The sequence below is a fragment of a genome, unplaced genomic scaffold, assembly GCF_019419815.1.
Source record: "Pyrus x bretschneideri cultivar Hongxiangsu unplaced genomic scaffold, Pyrus_bretschneideri_v1 Contig26, whole genome shotgun sequence".
NCBI lineage: Eukaryota > Viridiplantae > Streptophyta > Magnoliopsida > Rosales > Rosaceae > Pyrus > Pyrus x bretschneideri.
The window spans coordinates 2,858,220-2,875,226 of record NW_025999568.1 but is presented as its reverse complement, the minus strand read 5'-3'; the positions used below and the strand labels follow the sequence as shown (position 1 = coordinate 2,875,226).

The following is a 17,007-nucleotide window of genomic DNA, read 5'->3' as shown; positions in this document are numbered from 1 at the left end:
TTTACCCTCATTCTTTTGTCAAGATGACAAGTTTGATACTAAAATATAAGAATACAGTTGACATATTGTATGCCTCAAAATTCCTTCTCAGAGTAAAATGTCATTGTAGAAAAGAAAAAAAAAAAAGAAGCGAAAGGATGTCATGTATTAGCTAGTTAGGTATTAAAGGAAAACTTTAGTACACAAAGATGAGTTTCAAAAGCAAAATACTTAATTTCTCGGACAGTGGGTTGGAGCCTAACACCTAGGCCGACTCTTAGACGAATTTACGTAAATTTGTTATATTTTGCGTAAATAAGTGTATGTTTATATTTAAAATATATATAATTAAATCATAAATTACAAAATAGAATGATATATATATACATACACATATAAGATCCTTTAACAAGAGGGATCCCTTATTTTTTTTTTTGAAAAAATGGGGATCCCTCTTGTTAAAGGATTCCTGTATATATATTATGAAGTATTAAAATATAATGAAAACATGGGAAACAAGCATATAATTTGTGTTCATTTTAGTATTCAACAACTTTCTTACAGTTTATTAAAAAAAATTAATGCAAAATGAAAGTTATCTATTTTTTGTCTAAGTGAGTCGCAACCTAGGCGAGTGTCTAGGTGTTTTTGGTATGACTAGGCGGGTGTCTAGGCGGTTTAGGCAGGTGCCTCAGCAGGTCTAGGCGACCTTTCTAAATTTTCAAACGCCTAAGTATTAATCGGAACGATGACCAACTACTTAGAATCTAGGCGTCGCTAAGCAAGGATTTTTAGAATAGTGCATATAAAATGTAATTACTTCTTAGAGGTAAACCACATTTTGAATCGTACATGAATTTTTACTTTTTGTAATTTTAATGACTTGCTTTTGAATAGGTGTCAAACATTGATTGCAGCTTTAAAAACAAGAATTGCTCCTTAATTATTATACAATTTGAAATTGAGAACTCTTCCTAGGAAAGACACTAAAGCAATATAACATAAAAGCGGAAAAAGCTGTTATGCACTTCAAAAATACATCATGCACAGCTCCCTATTTATAAAAATAAAAAAAGCGCGCGGACTATTTTGAAGTGTTTGAAAAAAAAAATTAGGGTGATAATAATAATAATTTCCAATCAAAAGTACAAATTAGTTGAGCTTTCAAATAGGTTTGTACCCCTTTGGAGATGTGGGTGCCAAATTGATTTTGTGATAAGTTGTTCACTTTTAACAAATGGCGTAATGTCACTTAATATTACGGTATGGTAGTATTTTTCTTCATATGTAAATAAGAGGTTTTATGTTCAGTTCTTGCTAAAAACGAATTTGAATCACATTATTGCTAGCACATTGTGAGACTTAACATACTTTTACATCACTTAGTATAAATAAATATCGTTTGTTAAAAATAAAATAAAAAAAGGACAAAGAAAAACAAAGGGCCCAATTTAAAGCCCACGGTTGGAGCCCGCGGGAGTGAAGCGAAAGCGCGGGAAACAGAGAGGGTAGAGGGCAGAGAGCGGTGCCAAAGCTAAATCACAAACTCCAAGTCGAAGAAGCAAACCAGGGAGGATGAAAATGGAAGAGGAAACAGAAAAGGAGGCGGAGTCCCCAAAATTCCCAGCATTTCCGTACAAACCCTACGACATACAGATCGATTTCATGAAGGCCCTCTATCACTCTCTCAACAAGGGAGGCCTTTCCATGCTCGAAAGCCCCACCGGCAAGTGATCACTCTTCTGCGGATACTTCTGCGTTCATTTCTCTGATTTTTATGCTTCTCCGTTTCGAAAATTGAACCATTCGAGTTCGATTGAAAACCCCATTTGTTATATGCTTGCATTTTAGGCATCCGTAACTTAATCAAATTTTTTTTTTTCTGGGTGTTTTTGTGAATTTTCGTTTTGGGTTTTGTTATGGGAAGGGATGAATCAAGATTCTTACTATATCAATTAACAATAATATATTTTCTCAGTTATTCCCCCAAATGCAATTTTAAAGTGGTTTTGTTTTAGGGGTTAGAAAGAACTAGCATCTGGTTGATTTTAGTGTTATTCACATGTACTTATACATACATACATATCTATATATGCGTGTGTATCAATGTATGCACAAGTATATTCATAAACTTCAATTGAAATTTTGTCCTCATTTTGTACTGTTTTGTTAAAATATCCCAACATTTTACAATTTTTATTGGGCTTGATTTGAAATCTTTATGTTTCAATAGGGACTGGGAAAACTCTAAGTATCATTTGTAGTGCTTTGCAATGGGTGGTTGATAGGAGGGAACAACAGAAGTCTGAAAATAGTGTTGAATCTGATCTTAATAGTGCTAAAGATGGTCGAGCTGACTCGGATGATGAACCTGACTGGATGAGAAATGTTGTTATTAACAAAGACAAGCAGAGTGAGGAGAAGAAGACTAATAAGAAGGAGAAATTTGGGGTTGGGTTTCGAAGGGCCGATAAGAGGGGGAGCCGTGGAAATTGTAGGGATTTGTTCTCGCAGAGTATTGAGGAGGAGCCTTCCGCAAAGAAAGAGGAAAAGAATTTGCTTATGAGCAATGATGCTGTGGAGTTAAGTGATGAGGAGTTTTTGGTTGGAGATTATGAAAGCGAAGAGGAAGGGGATCTGGGTGGTGGGAAGTCAAAGAGGAAGCTCTCTGGGGTTTCTCTTAGTTCGTCAAGCGAGGAAGATGAAGAAAATGGGTCTGGTGACGATGAATTTGAGGATGAGAAGCTGCAGGTTTATTTTTGTAGCCGGACACATTCACAGCTTTCACAGTTCATAAAGGAGTTAAGGAAGACGATCTTTGCTAATAAGATGAAGGTGGTGTCTTTGGGCTCAAGGAAGAATTGCTGCATCAATGAAGGTATGAAACTCATCACTGAATTAGTAGATTATAGTTTGTGTATTGTTACATTCTTCTGGGGAATGGTTTCAGAGGTATTGAAACTTGGAAGCTCAACTCGCATCAATGAACGCTGTTTGGAACTTCAAAAGAACAAGAATAAGGATGTTTCCAAAATCAAGGTAACAAATACGTCCATTTAAGATCCTATCAGCGATAACTCATGCACTTGATTGAATTTGTTTTACTGGCCTCAGACATTTTTCCAACTTAGAGAATTGGATTTCCCTGGACAAATGATAGCGTTTAATTTTCATGTCGGATACATTGGTGTTTAATGCATTTTAATCAATTTGTTATGGTTTGCCTATCTGATTTCCTTTATCAGATTTGTTTTTCTGGTATGTGGGAGCTTATAGGTCTAGTGATTAAGAGCATTTATCCCTACACGACCTGACTACTTGAGGTCCTGAGTTTGAATCCTCCTCCCAACAATATCTTTTGGTAAAAACCGTAACTGTTTGTCTGGTACAGGCCCTTCAGTTTTTGTTTCACCTTGGATTCTGTGCTTTCTTAATATAGTTTGCATAGGTATTCATGAGGAAAATATACCACACTTTAACTCATGTAGGTTCGTCATCAAGTGGTCTTGGACTCTTGGATGCATACTATGATTAGATACCACGCCCTTGTTCTAGCTCTTTAATCCGGCATCTGGGCTCCTTGGATACTCAATACTAAACCTGAACTTTGTCCCAAGGATAAGCTGGCCTGTTAGGCCAAGTATCAAATGGTGTTCATAAATAGCATTGATAAGAAGTGCATACCATTAAGTTGTTGGTCTAGAGGTCAGGTCCTTGGTTTGCTCCCAAATGGTCTGGGGTTTGACTCTCTCCCACGGCACCCACCTAGCAAATGCTAGAGTTTCTTGCTCTCCAAATGTTGTTGGGTCAGGCAGGGGCCTAGTGATTGGTCGGGTCAAAGACTCGGATACACTAGTGTAAAAAAAAATAGAAAAAAAAAGAAGTGCATGGTCATGTATTATTTTCATAAGAAATGTGTAGTCATATATCATTGATAAGAAATGCATGATATAATCCTGAGGACCTTTTTCACCCTGCGCTGCTTTATGCCAATGCCAGAACAGACACATGATCTAATTGTGCACCATTTTGTTGAACCAATTGCTTAAGAATATAGCTCTTGGTTCAGAATTAATTGGAAGGAGTTAAGCAATAAGGGTCGGTGGATCTACCCGGTCTACTGTTCTGTTTTATATGACATGAAGGCAGATCATTTCTTCCTGATTCAAAGGTCACTAACCATCAAGCACAATATGATCTACAGAATTCTCTTCTCATTCTTCTTAGTGTTTTCTCTTGGCTGATGATAGTATTGATCTGCAGAACTTAGGTGCCAGAGTCCGGATTCGCAGGAACAAGGCTTCTTGTGGATGCCCGATGCTTAGAAAACATAAAGTACAAAAAGAATTCAGGAGCATGATGTCTCAACATGGTGCCTTGGATATTGAAGATCTTGTTGATCTTGGAAAAAGCATGAGGACTTGTCCATATTATGGCTCCCGAAGCATGGTTCCAGTTGCTGATCTAGTGGTTCTACCGTATCAGTCTCTTCTTTCTAAAGCATCTCGCGAGTCTCTTGGTCTCAAGTTAAAGAATAATATTGTTATTATAGATGAGGCTCACAATCTAGCTGACTCCTTGATCAGCATGTATGACTCAAGAATCACTTTGTCGCAGGTATTTAAATTCTGAAATTTTATTCATCAAGTTTGACTGGAAGCTAGTTGATAATCTTTCTATTTCATTTGTGCAAGTGGTTTGGGTGCTCATCAACTGCTTGTCTAAATTGATCATATTATCTAATCCAATGATAGAATACTAGGCAAGGTCAATAGTTTTGTAGTCTTCACTTAGAAGTTAGAACCTAAATTTTCCATCACAATGTAAGCTTTCGGTGTTGACATTATATATTTTCAATGAAAATTGTACTATCTCTTAGCAGTTCTCCTGACGTTTTTAACAGCTGGAGGATGTGCACTGGCACATTGAGAAGTACTTTGCAAGATTTTGCAATGTATTGGGACCTGGTAATCGTAGATATATTCAAACTCTCATGGTGCTCACTCGGGCTTTCCTCCAAGTGTTTCTAAGAGAGGATACGGGCTGCGGAATTTCTTGTCATGATACTGAAAAGGCTTCTGGAGCAAATGGAACGCCTACTTCCTCTATGGCCATTAATGACTTTTTATTTTCCCTCAATATAGACAACATCAACTTGGTCAAATTGCTTCAGTATATAAAGGAAAGCAACATCATGCACAAGGTGAATCCTTCTTCCCATTATATAGTGTTAATTGGAGCTATTCTTCCCCTCTTTCCATGTTCAAGAGGTTACAATGTACTTTTTTTGCCAGGTCAGTGGTTATGGCGATAAAGTAGCTATTCAAAAGAGTTTGGCGCTTAATGGCAGTAAAGAGAGAAGCGCTTTGTCCAGTTTCCAAGCATTAGCAAATTTTTTGCTATCACTGACAAATAAAGATGGAGATGGGAGGATTATAATCTCAAAGACTAGTCCAACATGCCCTGGAGAGGAAGGAGGATATATAAAATATGTTATGCTTACTGGGGATAATATTTTTTCAGAGGTTTGCAAAAAATTCTTAATTCTGGAGTAACTTGTTTTCATAATATAGTATTCATGTCCAAGTTATGAAACATTAACTCTGAACTTCACAGATTGTGGATCAAGCACATGCTGTTGTACTGGCTGGGGGAACTCTCCAACCTATAGAAGAAACAAGGGAGAGACTCTTCCCTTGGTTACCACTGAACCAGTTGCAATTCTTTTCATGCAGCCATATTGTTCCCCCAGAGAGCATTCTGCCAGTTGCAGTTTCCCGTGGTCCTTCTGGTCACACTTTTGACTTTAGCTACAGCTCCAGGAGGTCATCAATCACGGCAAGTAGATTTCAATCTTTTCTTTTAAATAATTATAGAAAGTTGAAAGTTCTCTCTTTTTAGTGCATCTGTAATTTATTGATTTTAGCTACTGTGTCTATTTTTTCTCCGATTTTGTTTTAAATTTTTTAAAACGCAGTTCATTCACAGGGGAAAAATCACTTCTGCTGTCAAGTACAGTAGCACCTTTTTCTGCTTATTACTTTTTTTCTGGGATTCGTACTGGGTATTGGCTGACTATTTATGTTCATGGGCTTGAGTTTACAGATACAGGAGCTAGGGCGTTTGGTTTGCAATTTGGTGACCGCAGTTCCTGAGGGAATCGTTGTCTTCTTCTCTTCATTTGACTATGAAGGAGAAGTTTACAATGCCTGGGAAGCTTCAGGTATCCTTGAAAGGATTAAGAAGAAGAAGCGTCTATTTCGAGAACCTAGGAAGAGCACACATGTAGAATCTGTTCTCAAGGAATACAAGGAAACAATTGAAACATTGTCTTCTGGAGGGGGGGAAGAAAATCCTTCTCAGAGTGGCGCAATACTTCTTGCTGTCGTCGGTGGTAAGATATCAGAAGGCATCAACTTAAGCGATGGGATGGGCCGGTGTATAGTCATGGTTGGACTGCCCTATGCTAGCCCTTTCGATATTGAGTTGATGGAGAGGGTGAAGTACATAGAAGGGTTGGGAAACTCAAATTCCACACAGCTGCCAAATCTTTCACTTAGTAATGAACTTCACGGTGGAGAAGTATGTGCAGGGTTTGACATCCTCAGAAGTTGCAGACGCCGAGGAAAAGATTATTATGAGAATCTTTGCATGAAGGCTGTAAATCAGTCCATCGGTATGTCTTATTACAAGTTCAGTTCTTCCATACTTCAAAAACATAGAAATCTGACCAGTCATTTGTTAGCGATGTATACATATTGAAGTTTTTCTTTGCCTGTAACAGGTAGAGCAATCCGACACATAAATGACTACGCAGCAATTTTACTAGTTGATATGCGATATGCAACTGATTCCTCAAAACGGAATTCTTCCCATCCAACTAACAAGCTTCCAAAGTGGATAAAGGATCGCTTCGTTGCTTCAGCTGATTACGGTGAAGTTCATAGGATGTTACATCAGTTCTTCAAACATAACAAGAAGAAATGGCTTCAGCAGTAAGTTTCTGGTACTGAGAAGTGAAAAAACAAGGGTTTACTCAGTAAATCTTACAAAATTATAGTTTTCACTTAATTGTATGATGCACCAATTATTGTAGAGCCATCATAGAGCAAATATAGGGAGTGAAGAATTATGTCAAATTATACCTCAGTTAGTTACGAGCATTTATCTTTGAACCTGAAATCCCAAGTTCGATTCTCCAACCCCAAATCTCGCTTTTGTATCAAAAAGAAATTATGAACCCGAATAAAATCCTAAAAATATATAATTGCATGCCTTTAGATGAAGCTAGGAAGGTGTGCGCATTAATGAGGGGACCTAACTCGTCATGTTGAAGTCACAAACTTATGCCTTTTTTTTTTCTTTGACGAGAATCGAATTTAAGACCTCTCACTTACAAATGAAGAGGGATACAACAAGACCGTAGTGTTAAGTGGCACATACTTATGCGTTTAGCTTGTTAAAAAAAGGCCAACACCCTTTATCATTTCCAAACTGCAAAAGGGGGAGGTTTTGGCTTTAAAGCACTGCAACTGTGAGAAAGTGACTTGAGTCTGCATAATTCCAAATGCCATCTTATCTTCATATCACCAAAACATGAAACCAACTTGCAAACGGGGACCATACATCACCTCATGCTTATATCTTTGGAACAAGGTTACTCCAAATTATTAGGCTTTCAAGGTATACCTAATCCTGGATTAACTTGCTAATGACAAGTAATTGACTCTTGAATCTTAATCTAGAAGAAATGCTAGGATCAGTTGCGCATGTGCACGTACATTGATCTTAATCATTCGTGTTTGTGGAATCCACAAAGCAAGAACGGCAAGGCCTAGTCTGCGTGCACGTGCCATTGATCGAAGTCTTGATTACCTTTATATATACAACACATTATTGAATTTAACAGCTGAACATAAAACGAAGAATTTCACCAAATAAACAGATTTGATTAATGTATAGGAGTAATGGTAGTGTTTGGCACCAATGCCATATATGTTATGAGTGGGACACACCTATGTGATGATCGACAAGGACCACTTGGTCTATGGGGCCACATCACACATGGGTTAAAAAAAGAAGAAGAAATCTAAATTTGGGTAACAGACTAAGACTATTTAAAATTTGCTTTAACCTTACTAAATAACAACTCTAACTTTAGGCTTTACACTTTAGCCTTTGCATCTTAATGAATGCCACTGCACTTTATACAACAAGGAGTCAAAAATCATGATAATTTTGGACCCCAAAGTCTCCATTCTGGTATTCCCACTTTTTTTGTAACTTGAATCAGTCTTCTAATCACCATGGAGTGACTCGGTGGTTAAAGACGAATTTCAGACTCGTATTTCACACAACACGTTTTGAGTTCGATTTCTGGTGCTGATGCATCACATGATGATGGCTTGGAAGAGGCTGAAATACCTTTGTAAGGTTTTCAAACTCCCGAAATGGTGGACTGATTGTGGCAAAGCTACCAGTTCCAGATGATCCTTTTTTTGAAAACAAAAAATGTCTTCATTAATTAACCTATTTATTTATCCATCACCAACTAAATTGCCAAACTTCAACTTTTTCAATCTCTAAATAAGCAAGACCCTTCTCATCTGTGATCTTACATATTCAGTTAATCACTAATTTTAGGGGAGAGAGAGAGAGAGAGAGAGAGAGAGAGAGAGAGAGAGAGAGAGAGAGAGAGATGAAGGCAAAAGAGATTGGAGTTTTGTCTGTCTTTGTAGACATGAGGGAGTGAGGCAAAGAGATAAACAAGTATTTCTGTACTTGCAGAGCCAGAAATGGTGCTAGGAAACACCATTGCCAAAAGCAAAAAACTGTTTCGAAAAACTCTTGGGAACCTCAAGTCCTTCTTCTGTGGAGGGTACAAGAAACTACCCAAAACCATTTCCTTCAATCCCTTCTATTGTGGGAGAGACCTGAAATATCAGCACCCAACAGATCACTTCTACGCCGATTTTTATGATGAGTGGGAGTCCACTCTCGGTAATGTGACGAAGATAGATAGCGCGCCGGAAGAACCAACAAAGGAAGAAGACCAATGTAGTCCTAAGAAGATCAAACAAGAAGGGGGATTAATGCAGATGAAGCAGACTGGGAGTTCTCATCTACAAAAAGGAGAAGCTCGGGCATCTTCGCAGAACGCAAATGCAGAAAGCTATACTTTAGCAAGAAGGATGAAGGAGTTTGAAATGGTGGATTCAGGTGATGTGGAACAAGTGCTGGATGTAGAAGAGGCGCTTCACTACTACTCCCGCCTCAAAAGTCCGGCCTACCTTGACATTGTGGACAAGTTCTTCTTGGATATGTACGCAGACTTCTCCATTCCACCAGCGCCTATCAGCATCAACAATTCAAAGCGGAGACTGAGCTCGCAGAGACTTGGCTCGATGAGGTTGTAGACGAATGTGTTAGTGAGTTTTTCGTTGTGCAGATAGATCTGTTGTTCTTTCCCACATTTTGTTTTCATTTCCTGTTTGTGTGTGATTATTGTGTGTATTCAGTTTTCGTTTTCACTATTTTCAGCCTTCAAACACTTCTTTGAATCCAATACTGGTTGTTTGATAATCTCTCATCAATGAATGCGGCTTAGTTAATCAGATCCATGAATTAAACGAACTTTTGCCACAATTTAAAACAATTTCTTAGTCTGGAAGCACAAACAACGAGCAAACAAGAAAAACAAATCAAGTATATTACAATTGGAACATGTCTTATCATACCGCTTTTGAACAATTGAGCCGGATCTGACCCATTGGTGTTGTCAAGACTTGGAGGTCCGAGAGCTTCATCATTGCCATTCCTGCCTCCTTGGATAAGGGTTGCTGCGAGTTTATGTCGAGTTGGGATGGTGCTCTCGTTGATGACACAAATCCGTAAAAAGGAGGTTTTTGTGCTGAAGCAGGTACCGAGTGACTGTTGTTGCATCTTGATCTCATGAGGTGAAGGAATTCAACATCCAACGATGGGTCAGGCTTATGAGTACCACTAAAATTGTAGAGACGGTTTTCGAAGAATTGGCAGTGGATCATTCCAATGCTGTGAGCACCTCAAACCAAATAGAGGAAACAAAGTCTTGATATCTTAAGCGGCAGCTATTAGTTTTGAAATGGAAGAAGAGAAACAACCACGGTATGACAAGAAAAATGCCAATTCCTACAACTGAACTAGATAACAGCGAAGAAATGAGCAAATACAACTAAGGCAGATACATAAAACAGTAAAACTGATCAACGAAATAGTCATAACTGGTACAGAAAAGCGAAAGAAGGATGAATACTGAAGAGGCTGACAGTTTCTCTTTCATCAAATCCCCTTGATGCAAGGGATGCAAGCGTCTGCGGCAGATCATCTTCCGGAGAAGGAAGCGCATATGTTGCAAGGTCACGGAAAGAAAGAGTGCTGTCTCTCCTTCCAGTATGCGGGCCACCAGCCTGAAATTCATGAACTCAGTAAACCACATTTAATCCATGTCTGTGTGTATGTGTTCATGAACGCGCGTGCATGTTTGAGAGAGAGAGAGAGTCACCAATGCAACACAATCTCTTGCTGCCAGAACAAGAACATCAGCACAACAAACAACCCCAGGACATGCTTTTTCAAGCTCTGACTTGATCGTGTCGATTACATCGAGAATCTTTCTCAGCAAGCATTCTTCAGTAGAATCCAATAAAACAGAGGCATCACATCCCTTCACAAGATTCAATCAGACACAAAAATCAAAGGAGAGAGAACAAAGATTCACAGGGATCTCCGTGAACACTAATCAATGTTGGATAATTAGGAAAACCCAAATCAGATTTAGCAAGAAGCCGAATACCCATATGAAGATTCAAGAGAAAGAGCAAGAAGACTCACCTGGATGAAGCAGTCATGGCGCAGGAGAGCAGGGGCCACATCAGGCCTGGCTTGGAACAGTTTGTCAACCATTTATCGTACAATTTTCTCGGCTTTTCGAATCAATTTGCAGTAGAAATCGTATTGGTGTGGACGAGAAGTGTCTCGGCTATTGATCATCAGCTTCGTCTGGTTCTTCGCTGACGAGCAAACAGGCTGAGATGGCAACTGGTCTGAGATACCAGAAGATGAATTTACCAAGGGAGGCCATCTAAAGAAGCTTAAACTTCTACTCTCGGTTTCAGCATTTGCAATCTTGAGAGAGACGAAAACGCAGAACCAGAGTATCAGAAATCGAAACCTGAATTTTCCCAGAAAATCCATATCAAAGAGTTGCAGCTTGTAAACGGGGGAGGTTGTTAGTTGCAGGATGCAATGGCCTGCAGGGTTTTAAAACGGAACAAATTGGCGGGTAAAAATAAGGTGAAACGACGAGAATATCCTCAAGATTTTCAGAGTTTGTCAGATTGTTAGTTAAGAACGGCATAATCCCTTCTATGGTTGTTAACTTAAGCCTCATCAGCATTCTCCCTTACACCCGAGGTCCCGAGTTCAAATCCCCCTCCCTCATTATCACTTGTGTAAGAAAAGGCAAAGCCGATGAGGTCATTAGAAGCAAAGTCGGATTTCCGCCATCCCATGAATTACAAAACTAAAAGATGCGCAGAAATCTTGTATGTATAACAATCTGCTGAAGAACTCCAACAAGTAAAAAATGTAATGAAATTACAACAAAATCCAGAACTTTACAGAAGCATGCCCATGTGGCATGGGAATGGGAATCCCAAATTGCCGTAAAAATGGTATGTTTTAAAAGAAAATTGGACAGTAAATCCAAGGAAAACTCCAAGTCCCCTGAGGCCTGGTACAGTTTATCAAAGATTACATGAAGAATTACCCAATCCATTAACGCTATATTGAACACCATTTTGCGATCATACTTTCTTGAACAGCGGCACTTGTTCTAACTATAGTCTGCAGTTCTGCACAAAATCAGTAGCCCGAAGAGGACACTATGACATTGTGTTCCTTTAACCGCTTCTGGAAATGAGCTAACCGATTTTGTAGTTGCAGGATGCCTGCAGCCTTCTGAGATAGAATGGCGTTCAAACGAGAAACGTAGTTGTCCAGCTGATTCCCGGGTTGATCTGCGTCTACCAACAGATTCATCTCCTGCAAATGCATTACACAAGTCAAAACATCATACATGCATAATAAGGTCTTCCAAAACATATCTACAAAAGATGGCATTTTAAAACTCTAGAAACATCGTCCAATTGCAGGCTCTTGCATGCTAAAATATGAACCATGAATTTTATACAATCGCACACATACCTCTTTAACAATAGTCATAGTGTCCTCAACTTGTTTCCGGTGAGCACTTACAAGATCTTCCTCCTCCTGGAAAATGGAACATACCCTTTGCCCGTTAACTCTAGTTTATATAGTGGTTAATCCTATCTGTAGAAATTATAGGAAGCTCATCTCACAAATATTCCTGGTGGTGACTGTTACACCATGTTATCAAATTATTGCCACAAATTTATTTGCCACACCATTTCTAAAATATTCTTTGTCGTCAAGTCTCTTGTTGTTACCTGTAACAGGGCATTCAAATCGTCATCTGAGTTTGAGTTCCTTGAATGAAACTTTGGCAGTTCTGATTTTGTCTGACCATTGGGCTTACGTACTTTGTCCTCCGTAGCTGATACATTGTACTGCTCTAGCTTCCCATTTCTCTTCCATGATGTTTTGGCCTCATAATAAGACTCTTCCGATGCATCAAATTCCTCCTTTTCAATTTGTTCAGTCCATGTATCATTTGTGTCAACTTCATAGGCCGAAGCAGTGGGCAAAGCTGAAGATAGGGGTATATTTGTTGATTCCTTGAAGTTTAGCGTTGAAGGTAACATATCCTTCTTGGGGTTGTTCCCCTTTGAAAGGCTTTTGACCCTAGAATGTGATTTTAATAGCAAGAAACATTAGACGGTGCACAAACGAGCAACATCTACACCAGAATGTTTACTGGTACGAAAATGCATCTCACCTGTCAGCATATCTTAAAGTATTGAGAGTATGTTCACAGGATCCTGAGCTTGGTGATATGCATGATATCATCACAGTACGGGAGTCACCAACAAATGAGTCCCTAAGAACTTCAGTTAATTTACTTCCTCGGAAAGGAATATGACCCTGGTCATTGTCAAGGGCTCTAATGCATTCCTTCAATGCAAGTAAGCTCTTATTAATCTCAGCACCTTCCATTCTGCATTGTATTTTTTTTTAAAACAGCAATGTTAGCTAGAAGTCCACTAATTATCGAGAAAAGAACATCTAAATCTCAAGTGTGACGTATTCATAATAATAATAATAAAATTAAAGATGAAAATCTTATACGTGAGTTGAGTTATGGTACTTTTCATGCACTGATGTGACGTGCCAAAAATACAAATATCTACTATCCCAAAATCATAAAAAAAATAAAAGAAAAGGAGATTACAGATATCATTTCTGACATATTCAATGGTGATTTCTAGTGCTGTATACTACAATGTGACGTGCATAAAAGCGATGTCTTGGCTTTCCTCTGGGATAAAATAAATTGAAGACCTAATGAATTATACCTTGTCTGTTTATCATTATCTGTAGTATCTGCACCACGTTCACTTCCAGCAAGATCTATAAAGGACAGCTTGCCGACCAGACGGGGAGGTTTCTTTTCATTGCCATCAACTGACCTCTTAATAGCAAGCTGAAGTATTGCATGTGAACGAGAGGATTCTTCATTTGCACCAGTTGTACCTGTACTTCTTGTGGCACTTCCTCTCTCAATGAGCTCCTTAATGGTCTCCACATCTGACACTCTGTATTCTTGCAAACCCACAATACAAACCTGTTGTTTACCATCCTCTCTCATGCAAAGCTTTCTGTAAAATTTGAATTGTAAGTTTCAAGTTCAAGAAATCATAAACTCTAAAAAGAAATAACTAGAGGATGGCTAGAATGGCTTACTTTCGATCATTGAGGAGATCAAAAAGTTTTCCCCCATATATTTCGAAGAAGCTCACAAACAACTGAAATCCCTGGCTACGGTATGTATGGTGCATCAACCTCAAGATGTCTCGTGATGCTTTAAGAGGCAATGGCTTCATGGTATATGTTTTTCCACTCCCTTTATGGAAAATTATTACATGTTAAAATTATAATCTTACATGTTAAAGTATAAAAAGGTTGTTTGACAAGTCTAACACAAACATAAAATTGAGAGGGCAACTAACCAGTTTGTCCATATGCAAAACAAGTTGCCTTCGTGCGTTGGAAAATTATTGGAACTATGGGCTCCACAGTCTCATGATATACCTAAAAGCACAGGACAAAAATTGGTATGCTAAGTAGCCTAAAACATATCAAGAGCCACAGTATTTATATTATCTTGTTCATTCAAATTTTGTAACTTTGGTTTTCTATTAGTAATTTAACAGAAATATACACATACTTCATCATTGGAGACTTCCTCATTCAACACTGCATCAAACACAAATTCATGTTTTTCCATGTATTCTGTTAGGTCAACCTGCAGAACATCAGGAATGAAATCAAAGACATAAAAGCACTGGTACAGGAAGAATGATGAGCGAAGTATCAGGTTCAGGAAGTAGAAAGGGAAAATATGAAATGTCCTAAAAGATTACAGGTCATTGGTATGCATAACAAAACATACAAATGAAATATGGATGTCAAAATGTCCACACCACAACCATCAATAACAGCAAGTATGGCTACTTACAATATTTTTCTAATATCTGTTAGAAGCTTCATGTATCTAAAAGGCATAGAGCATCATTCACATTTTCTTGCTTTAGTTTGATCATTTTGCTTAGACAATTACCCGTGGCCAGAAAAGCGACAGGTCTTCATTATTTTTGTTTTTGGCCAGAAAACAGATATTTCTCTGGAAATCTCTACTTTTATTTTCTTTTTATTTTTCTTTTTATTTTTTTTTAGAAGAAACAATAACAATTTACATCTAGTGGCATTTCCAGAAAACAGACATTTCTCTGGAAATCTCTACCGATGCCAACATTCACAACTAGTGGCATTTACCTTGAGCTTAGTCTCATGAACTGTCACGGAGTTTGAAAGTGTATCTATGATATCTTCCTCATTCTTTGCCAACTCCTTTTTATTAAGTGGTCTCTTGCGCACCTGCACATACCATCAGGAACCAAATTTAGAAAAAGACGAAAAAAATGTAGCAGGCCTGACACTACATGAAGTTCAAGCAATTCCTTCCTAACCAAATAAGGCTACTTCACATATATGAGAACTGCAAATCTGGATTGGCAAATGCCTGGTGGCCTTATGGGCATAGCAACATTTAAGGTCAAAAGTGGAAATCACGAGCACTAATTATGATGTTATGACAGAACATACCACAACTTTGATCTTTGCTACAGAACTAGCTTTCTCTTTGTCTGCGGCAAAACTTTTTAGGAGGTTGTTTTCTGGTACCCGAGCCCTTTCTGTTTGTTTGTTATTAGAAATGTAGGGTTCAGAATCATCAAAGCTTCTTCCCCTTGAAGGATAATATAGAGAAGCTCCATCATGCAACCCAGAGGTTGGCATCTGTACGTGAGATACAGAAGAACTTAGCAGGACTATACATCAAAAGTCATTTTTACTAACAATGAAACTAAAATGAAGAAAAACGAATGTCAACAGAACAAAATGAAGTAAACCTCAGCAAATCATTAGTAGTTGGAAATGCAACAAATTCCAATTCATCAAAAGAAAGGAGGATAGTATAAACAAAGAAAATTTTCTTCTTCCACTAACTCACGGTCACATTACTGTAAATCCAAGTTTAACATTTCCGATACAATAGGTGACGTGAATGAAACAGTTAATCGCAAGTTTGTAATAGGACATTTTCAAGAAAATAATTACAATATTAAGATGCAAAAGCAACAATGCAGGGGCACAGACACATTTCCAAATACGGGATCATAAAACCCAGAGCCGACAAGTGCAATTCTTATTGAAATTCAGAAATGGAAAGAAACCCACATCAGGTATGAGCTCAGTATCAAAGGAATGCAGATCCAAGAGTCCAGGACTGAATTCATTGGGCGACTCCTCGTCGCTCTTCCTCCGGGAATTGTAGGGAGGTGTAGATGGAGCCTCCGCATAAAACTCATTGTACCCTCTCTGTGCGTTCCGGTACACTCTAGAAGCCGGTCCTCCTCCACCTCCACCATAGAAACCATAGTCCTGCTTTGGAATCAACCACAAAAGCCAAACAATCAAACAGCTTAGATGCAAAACTGTTCCATCAGATCTAGAAAGATCAAAGCTTGAACTTTTTAATCAAAATCCCATCTGGGTCCGATCAAAACGTACCCGAAAAATCCAAAAAATTCAAGGGGAAAAACAACAAATGCTAATTACAATGCACCCAAATTTCAGATTTGGTACAACATTTTGATTAAATTCTGACGGGTTTGATTGGGAAGCAAAAACAGACCTGAGGAGGAGGACCAGATGAAGAGGTGGAAGAAGACTGAAGGTGTTGAAGACCAGCTGACTGAAGCCACCTCCCATTGGACGAAGTCTCCAAGAAGTTATCAGAGTATTGCCGCTGGTGGTGCACCCCCGCCGCACCAGATCTCTGCCCTTGCCTCCCAACTCCGTTCATCTCTCTCCCTCCGAACCGGATCTAAATCTCAATCGGACCCACCGATCAAAAACCCAGATCAGAACAGCAACCCTCTCTCTCTATCTTCAACCACACACAAAAATCTCGAAGCTTCTCTGCGAATATTTTCCAATTTTTTTAATTTTAAAAAAGAATTTTGAAAAATATCTGGTGTGCTGTATAAGCTGCACTTTAATGGAGGCTCTCAGTGAACCCAAAGATATAGGAGGACGAGAAATGCTTTGAATTTTTGAAGAAACAGTGCGGCACGTGCGACTGGATATTTTAGCACGTGACGAGGAATTTGGCTCAGGTGGGACCCGCTTTCTGCATTTGAATGCCTCGGGCCCGTCCTCACGTGGTGGGGCTTACTTGTTTTGTTGCGCGCTTTACTATCCTCGTTCAAATTCTGTGACTCGCGG

General features: G+C 38.7%; 4 protein-coding genes across 5 annotated transcripts; 2 read left to right on the top strand and 2 right to left on the bottom strand.

Moving 5' to 3' along the window:
- Window positions 1–1,512: 1,512 nt before the first annotated feature.
- On the top strand, window positions 1,513–7,181 carry LOC103944873 (ATP-dependent DNA helicase DDX11). Its single transcript, XM_009355351.3, has 9 exons — window positions 1,513–1,705; window positions 2,213–2,857; window positions 2,930–3,018; window positions 4,243–4,596; window positions 4,883–5,182; window positions 5,274–5,504; window positions 5,596–5,817; window positions 6,085–6,655; window positions 6,764–7,181. Exons 1-9 carry the CDS (start codon window positions 1,555–1,557, stop codon window positions 6,976–6,978), a joined length of 2,778 nt encoding a protein of 925 aa, XP_009353626.3. The 5' UTR covers window positions 1,513–1,554; the 3' UTR covers window positions 6,979–7,181.
- Window positions 7,182–8,619: 1,438 nt separating this feature from the next.
- On the top strand, window positions 8,620–9,512 carry LOC125478712. Its single transcript, XM_048587163.1, has one exon. The coding sequence runs from the start codon at window positions 8,775–8,777 to the stop codon at window positions 9,393–9,395; it is 621 nt and encodes a 206-aa protein (XP_048443120.1). The 5' UTR covers window positions 8,620–8,774; the 3' UTR covers window positions 9,396–9,512.
- Window positions 9,513–9,586: 74 nt separating this feature from the next.
- On the bottom strand, window positions 9,587–10,923 carry LOC125478704 (putative Peroxidase 48). The gene is made up of 3 exons (XM_048587137.1): window positions 10,852–10,923; window positions 10,523–10,684; window positions 9,587–10,427 (listed from the first exon to the last, which is right to left on the bottom strand). The coding sequence occupies exons 1-3, from the start codon at window positions 10,921–10,923 to the stop codon at window positions 10,236–10,238; spliced, it is 426 nt and encodes a 141-aa protein (XP_048443094.1). The 3' UTR covers window positions 9,587–10,235.
- A 627-nt stretch (window positions 10,924–11,550) lies between these two features.
- On the bottom strand, window positions 11,551–16,782 carry LOC103944874 (kinesin-like protein KIN-13B). Of its 2 annotated transcripts, none has more exons than XM_009355352.3 (12): window positions 16,415–16,782; window positions 15,958–16,164; window positions 15,325–15,516; window positions 14,995–15,096; window positions 14,387–14,464; window positions 14,169–14,250; window positions 13,903–14,062; window positions 13,515–13,817; window positions 12,938–13,156; window positions 12,489–12,843; window positions 12,226–12,291; window positions 11,551–12,063 (listed from the first exon to the last, which is right to left on the bottom strand). In XM_009355352.3, the coding sequence occupies exons 1-12, from the start codon at window positions 16,583–16,585 to the stop codon at window positions 11,884–11,886; spliced, it is 2,115 nt and encodes a 704-aa protein (XP_009353627.2). In that variant the 5' UTR covers window positions 16,586–16,782; the 3' UTR covers window positions 11,551–11,883. The 2 variants fall into 2 exon arrangements, with proteins under 2 accessions (XP_009353627.2, XP_009353628.2); XM_009355353.3 differs by having other exon boundaries at window positions 15,958–16,161; window positions 16,415–16,780.
- Between the last annotated feature and the right edge of the window lie 225 nt (window positions 16,783–17,007).